Consider the following 7,500-nt stretch of genomic DNA (forward strand, 5'->3'; position numbering starts at 1 on the left):
GGTTCTTAAAGAGAACCCGGAACACCAGAACCGCGTGCACGCTCTCGCCATTTCTACATCTCATCATGATGTCTGAGCATCTAATGCACCAAATCAACTACCTTTACGTTTAAACCGTTAGCTTATAACACGGTTGTTTTACAGCCGAGCCGTTGCATCTGATTGGCCGGCTGGGCTGGGGGGCGGGTCCGCTGCTGTTTATATTCTCTGAATGGAATGTATAATTACCCGCAGCTCTGATCGCTATGGAAACCTCAGAAAGTCCTGTTCCGAGCTGCTTAGTGCAGAACACACACGCACACACACACAACACACCACAACACACACAACACACACACTCAGAGTTCCCTGTCTGCTGGCATGCCATTTAGAAAATTTACTGTACACAGCTTTCAAGGCTGAGGCCATTTCCTGTCTCCTTCATTGTTTTTGGCTTGATGGAGTGTATCCTGCTAAACTGTATATTCCTATCACAGCTAGAACACACACTGACACACATACTGACACACACACACACACACACACACACACACACACACACACACACACACACACACACACACACACACACTGAACTACAGTTGCCTTTGGCTTTTTGCTTTCTTTCTTCTTCTTCTTCTTTTTTGTTGTTTTGAAACTTTATTTTCACCGTAAAGAAAAACAAAGCGAAGTTTTCCCGTTTCTTGCAAACACGGCCGCCTTATAGCGACGATATAGCGAGAGCGCAATATCCGGCGCTTTTCCACGCTTACTTGCCTGTGTTATTAGTACTGGAGTAAATCTCGTCGTTTCTCATGGCTACCCGTAGCCGGTTTGGCGTAAAGGTTTGTTCCTGTAGCGTCGTCTCCTCGTTAAATGCTTCGCTTTTACACACGATCGTTTCATATCTCTGATAAAGTGTCCTGTGAATATCGCCCGCTCCCTGAAGGCGGTGAGATCTGTCTGACGTGTTGAAAGCTTTACTCTGTGCTGTACGTTTGTATTCGATGAACCTTTAACTCGTCCTTCTTTGCGCAGATTCTCCGGGCTCTACACCTGCTTCCACTGAAACTGGGGGAACGATACATTCAGCCCCTGTGGGGTTTTCAGGTAAGGACTTACATTATATACACAGATACCATCCCATCTCTCTCTCTATCTCTATATATATCTCTCTCTATCTCTTTATCCTTCAGTTCCTTAGCGGCCACCGTACCTCTGCTGCGTGATCTCCGAGAGCCGTGAACTTTCGAGACCTATCTTTGTGTCTCACTCTGATTAAAACGGTCTGAGTACCGTATTTTCTGGACTATAAGATGCTTCTAGTCTGGAAGTCGTCACATGGCATTTGTTGGAGTGTTTACGCTAGGCGTTCTACGCCACCAGCACTTCGAGCGTTTTTAGAAGTAGCGCTAATATTAACGTGACTTCATATTATTCTTGTTCTTATCGTCTGTATTTGTTTTAGCGTAAATTCGAGCAGCTGCTTACGATCAATATTTTCCGTGCTCGTAGTCGCAGCCGAACGGATACAGAGTGTTTACGAGAGGCGCCGGGAGGTAGAGCGGCAGAGGAGGAGGGGGATTGGGGGGGGGAGTGAAGGAGAGAAGGGGAGGCAGGGTAAGAGAGATGGATCGAGAGAGTTGGTCTGGTCTCTGCCTGCTTTATTCATACAGATGTTTCTCATTAGTGAGACTTTAAAGCTGTATTTTTTTTTTTTTAACATGATGGTGGGTGTGCGCTGCCCTGCTCTCTGTCTCAGCTCTTAAGTCCCAGTGTGTGTGTAGATCAGGTCGGAGATAGGAACATAACTTCTCTGCAGAAAAAAAAAAAAGTGGCGCATATACACAGAGCTCTTAAACCCCTGGGCTTCATGGTTGAGGTGTGGGTTGATAGGTGTGTGTGTGTGTGTGTGTGAGATGGACGTGCTGGATTATGTTGCCTGTGCTGGAGCTGCTCTGCTCCCCTTTGCTGGCCTCTCGTGTGCCCCGCCGTTTGTTTTACCTCTCTTTTGTGTGTGTGTGTGTGTGTGTGTGTTTGGAGGACGAGGATGAAAGCTTGCCGCCAGTGTGCCGACAGCAGCGTGCAGTGCAAACAAAACCCGCTAACATCGTTCCTCCTTCTCGGCTCCACTCCTCTCGCATTTTATACCACACTACCCGCTGTGAATTTGTGGAGTAGAAGGGAACTAAGCCCGTCTTTCATCACCTCTCCTCCTCCTCCTCCTCGTCTTTCTCTTTCACTCTAACCCTCTAGCCCTGGTACACTTTTTCACTGGCCCTCCTCCCTCACTTTGCCTCCTGGTTTTGGGTCAGTTGGATGAATAAAACTCAGAGAGAGGGAGGGAAACGGGGAAGGCAGGGCCTCTGGAGCCGGAGAGTCGATTTCTCTGGCAGAGGAAGACGAGTGCGATCCCTCGGGGGCTTTACACAAAAGAGGGCTCGTTCCTCCCGAGCGCTCCGCGCTGACCTTCTGCCCCTCTCACGATAGCCTTCGCTGTGTCCGAAAAGTGATTACGGGGAACAGAGCGCGAGCGATTTAACCCTTTCGGACCTGCCTGTTCTCAGCCCGCGTTTATAGCCTGGAATATGAGATGCTGGTCCGTAAAAGTGACGGTACTATCAGGTACCGGATCGACTATGAAACTCGCGCTGAATCTGTGGTCCGAGGAGGAAGCTAATTGCTAATTGTTAAACCGTATTGCTAATGCTACAGTAGCAAGCACCCACTGGGAACGTACAGAACGTTTGCGCGTGTGAAAGTTGTCGGTGATTACGTCTTTGCGCCGTGTAGATTGGACTTTAGACGGTAAAATATCAAGAGGGGGAGGGGGAGGGGGAATTCACGGTCGCGTTGGCTCTCTTGCGACGTTTGACTCTGCTTCCAGAGCCTCGATCTTCTCATAGCCGAAAGTACTGCTTTGTAGATTGAAGTTACCGGGTATTTAAAAACGTTTGCTGGTTCTTTAAACCGGAACCTTGATGGAAACGGTGAATCTATCGTCGCTCTGTACGATAGTGGATGGAAAGCCGATCTGTACGACAGCATAGCGCGAGCGACGAACCAGGAAACAGGACGAACTATCATTCCTTTCTTCAAATTCTTGCAGTAGTTTGACGATAAAAGGGAAGACCGGATCGTACTTGCTGGTTAGCCCTGCAGGCTTAGCCCTGCCCGGGTTCAAAGCCTGGCTCGAAACCGTCGCACCGGACACGTGCGGATTCTTAAACTACGATACGATAGATTTCGTCTGAGTTTCTTCTAGAGAAGTTCTGTTTTGTTCTCCGTCTGCCTCGAATCCCACCGTGCTCCTGAACAAACACAGAATGTTACCGCGTTTCTCTGAGCTGTTCGTTTGCACCAGAGAGAGAGAGAGAGAGAGAGAGAGACGGAGACAGACAGACACTTTGGTATGTTCGGAGAGGGGTCGTGTTGCAGGTCTAGTGGAAAAATCTGAGACGAAGTAAAAGCAGGCTCGGCGTCCTGCTCCTCCGGTGTGGTAAATAAGTTGTGTGTGTGGTAACCAGGCAGCTCGGTTGCTGTCTGCTTGACTGCTTGACGTGTGATCCACTAAAGCTTCCATTAGCACCAGACCAGGCATTTTGCGGCGTGGAGCTGAGAGAAAAACCGTATTTCTCCCGTATTTCCCCGCACAGCTTTCTGAAGATCATTTGATTGATTTCAGAAGTAAACAAGATAGAACAAGACGGTTCTGTTGTCTCCTTATTGTCCTTGCGTCTTAGATGTCAGAGCGCCATGTGTGTTGCGAGTGTGTGTTTGTGTGTCTAAGCCTGAGCGGGATTACTGGACGAGCTAACTCAGTGTGTGTTGTTTGTCCTGGAAAGCTGGGGTTTATTAAGAGTTAGTCTCAATCCGACAGCCACCAACAGACATGCTCGCTGGGCTGGAGGCCAGGAGAGAGAGGGAGAGAGAGAGAGATGGATAGATGGAGAGACGTAGAGATATGAAGTGAAGGACTTGCTTAAACTTTTGGATCATGTTTCTGGAACTTTTTTCCCCCTCACCTTGTTTTTTTCCTCTCGCGCTCTTTCATTGATGTTACAGCGTCTGCAATTTGGCCTGGATGATTAAAGGTTTCGCGAACATCTTCTCTGAGTGGTTTGACCTGATTAAATATTTGCCTTTGCGAGGTTTAGAGGTTTCTGGAAGTCGAAAAGGGTCAGAAGTTGTTTCGGTATTGAGGTTGATGAGGCTTTTAGATATATTATGGATTGAAATGTATGACCTTTTTTAACTGGACTAACTTTTTTATGCGTCGTCATAATAAACCAATAACAGGTAACGGTAAGAACAATACGGTAATACAGAATGTTGATGTTCCTCAAGTTCCTCCTCGGAGAGTATGCTAGCTAACGTTGATCTATCGCTATGGCGATGTCGTCTCGCTATCTAGCGACGTGGTAGCTATCTTAACCGTGTTTATTTGTCGTTCGAAAGACGAATTTTCATCACGGTGATGTCCGTACTGTTCTGAATAACATTTAGAAGTACCTCAGGGAAACCGTGGTGTTGACATACTGTATACATGGGTAAGTGTAGAATCGTTGTTGCTATTGGATACCATAGTAAAACGCTATTTTTGGCTATGTTATATGTAAATATGTAAAAAAAAAAAAAAAAAAACAAACTGTAAAGGACACTTACCATGATTCATCAACCGTAAAATAAACCGATATTAATACGGCGGTTTTAACATCGTAGCGAATTGAGTTTTCATGAAGTACGACATCGTTCGGAGGTTGGTAACCATGGTTACCGTAAAGTACCATCGTAAACAGTGATTGTTCAAGATAATGAGACGGAAGGAATTCTGTAGTTAATTGCAGACTGTAGGTTTGACTAGTTTTACTAAAGTTTAGCGAGCGATTGGAAAGGGTGTGTGCGTGTATATGAAAGTGGGAAGGTAAACGCCTGGGTTCTAAGATATTAGCGATGGCGTGCGTGTGTGTGAGTGTGTGTGTGTGTGTGAACCGTGCAGGAGTGCAGTGAAAGGTGAGAGCAGGGGGGCAGTAAACACCGAGCTCCACACACGCTTCCTCTGCACGTCTAAATTTACTCCGAAGGGTCTCATTAAGCAGCGCTACAGCAAGCTGATCCAGGAACAGCCTGATTACACGCTGCTCGGGGTTACAGGGTTTCCAGCTGATCCCGAAACACCTTCCTGCTCTCACACGTCTCGGATTCCCCCCTCACTCTCTGTAGACTGCAGAGTGACTTTTGGCGTGAGGGCTAGTGCGAGCTACGCCGTGCGGTAAGGGACCTGGAGCACTTCAGAGACCTGCTCCTTCATTCCTTCGGTTGTTTGGGTTAGCCAAGGAGGAAAGGGCAGCACAGGAAATGACATCATTCCTTGGAGGATAAAAAAGCTCAGGCTCTTTTTTTTTGGGCAGGGCCTTTTTTGGTGGCCTCTGCAAAAACGGAAAGAAAACATTTGGAGAAAAATCGACACAAAGTCGAAGCTAGAAGGAGAGTTTTTTTTAAGGAGCGACGCTTGAAGAAAGAGAGGCGTCTCTCTAATTTCAGAGGCTCTGTGCCGCTTTTCTGCTTCAAGGCAAGGCCTCTTTCATTACTGCCCACTTCCTCCCTCAGCACTGCAGCCAAGCTCTGTGTGTGTGTGTGTTGCACTGGGGTTTTGGCTGGCCGCTGCTCGCCTCGTGTCATTATGCTGCCCTCGAACGGTCCAGAGAGAGAGAGAGAGAGAGAGAGAGAGAGAGAGAGATGGAAGGAATGAGAGAGCCTTTGAGAGGGCCATTAAAAGGGAGGAGAAAAGCCACTACTGAGAGAAGACTTTTTGAACCAGCGAGTTCTTTTTAACCGTCAGTGCATTCGTGCGGAGACGACAGGTTCGGCCCCCAGGAAACAGATCTGACCGCACGGCCGCAATACGAATAACATTCATCCCTCACTCATCCCTCAGTTTACACAGACATGCCTGGGGTGGTTTTTTCCCCGCGTCGCCTCCGAGACGTCGGCGTTTCACGTCGTACACTGTACACGGATGATGATGATCGCATTCCTAGCGTGTGTGTGTGTGGGTGTGTGTGGATGTTGTTTCTCTTTCATCAACCCTCCAACAAAAATTTACTTCCACCAAAAACAGGCTCACGCAAAAAAAAGAGACGGTTTTGAGCGAGGCGTTATTTCAATCGCCATGACAACAGTTCAAGTCAGATATTGAGATAAGTTGACAGCGCTAATGCTAGGGTTAACGCCAGGCTCCTTGTACATTGTCATCATCTTCTGTGACGATGCGTTTAGACTCCGAAGGATTCTGACTTCAAGCATGCCTCTAAATCCAGAAAGAGCAGAATCAAATCTTTATTATTTTTATTCCCCGCTGTAACAGCTGCCCACAGCTGGATTTCAAAACTCCAGCACAACTGTGCCATTCTTCTTAACCTGTCTTAATGGAATGCCATTCATTTGTTTGAGGACCGATAGGCTTGGTTGTGACTTCCTTTAAGGTTTTACATACACACACACACACACACACGTATGGGCGTGTGCACAGGTCTCCAGGCTGTCTGGTGTCTCTCTCCTCCGCCGATGGAGAATGAGTGGTTGTGGTTACACACATTATAATTAATAGTCATCATTTAGAAGGAAGGGGGAAAAAAAAGAAAACAAAACAAAGCCACAACAATGTAAGTGTCTCCACTCGACTGGCGTGACTGGTTGTCTGATGCCACACACACACACACACACACACACACACACACAAGCGTGCACGCTCAGTTCTCACGGCGATTGCTAACATCCTGGAGTCGGAACAATGGTTCTGGTTGTTCCGTTCTGTGTGTGTGTGTGTGTGTGTGTGTGTGTGTGTGTGATGCTTTCTCTGGAAGACAGCAGACAGTGAATAGGAAAGGTTGATGACATCACTGATTGTTTATATTATAGTGTGTGTGTGTGTGTGTGTGTGTGTGTGGCACCATGCGGACATTCTGCAAATCCCATGAAAGCGTTTTATTAGTTCAGGCCCAGTCATGATTGCATCACTGACCTTTGACCCCTGGCCTGTGATGTCAGTTGACACGTGTCCAGAACTTGACACACACACGTCACTTCACTTAACCTTGCGCTAACAATATTTTCACGATACACGATTTAAAGTAATATTTTTCTTATATATCGATGATCATATCACCATATTGCTGTAGCTGTTCAGCTCATCAAAGGGAGAGGATAAAATACCAGACATTCTCTCTCTCTCTCTCTCTATCACACACACACACACACACACACACACACACTGTGCACAATAGAGGAAGAGGTGAAGTATTTCCTGTGTGTCGAAGCCTTTTCCTGTTTTGTGTGTTTCAGTCCCGTGTGCATTGTTCATCGTTGCTCTTATGTAATGTCCCTTTCCTAATTAGCAATTTCCTTTATTGACTCGTTTCCCTCTGTGGAGTCGTGCGTGCATATACACACTCACACACACACACACACACACACACACACACAGACAGAGAGCGGTCTATAAAACGAAGCTCGTGAACG

At 47.0% G+C, this 7,500-nt stretch overlaps 1 protein-coding gene across 3 annotated transcripts in view; it reads left to right on the plus strand.

Moving 5' to 3' along the window:
• smad7 (SMAD family member 7) overlaps nt 1–7,500 on the plus strand; it is a 25,461-nt gene that overhangs the window by 8,535 nt on the left and 9,426 nt on the right. For all 3 annotated transcript variants that reach the window (XM_053648557.1, XM_053648560.1, XM_053648559.1), the window contains one exon: nt 1,018–1,089. In XM_053648557.1, the coding sequence (XP_053504532.1) occupies nt 1,018–1,089 (72 nt within the window). The remainder of the gene's footprint in view (nt 1–1,017; nt 1,090–7,500) is intronic.

Source organism: Ictalurus furcatus, chromosome 18 (genome assembly GCF_023375685.1).
Source record: "Ictalurus furcatus strain D&B chromosome 18, Billie_1.0, whole genome shotgun sequence".
Classification (NCBI taxonomy): domain Eukaryota; kingdom Metazoa; phylum Chordata; class Actinopteri; order Siluriformes; family Ictaluridae; genus Ictalurus; species Ictalurus furcatus.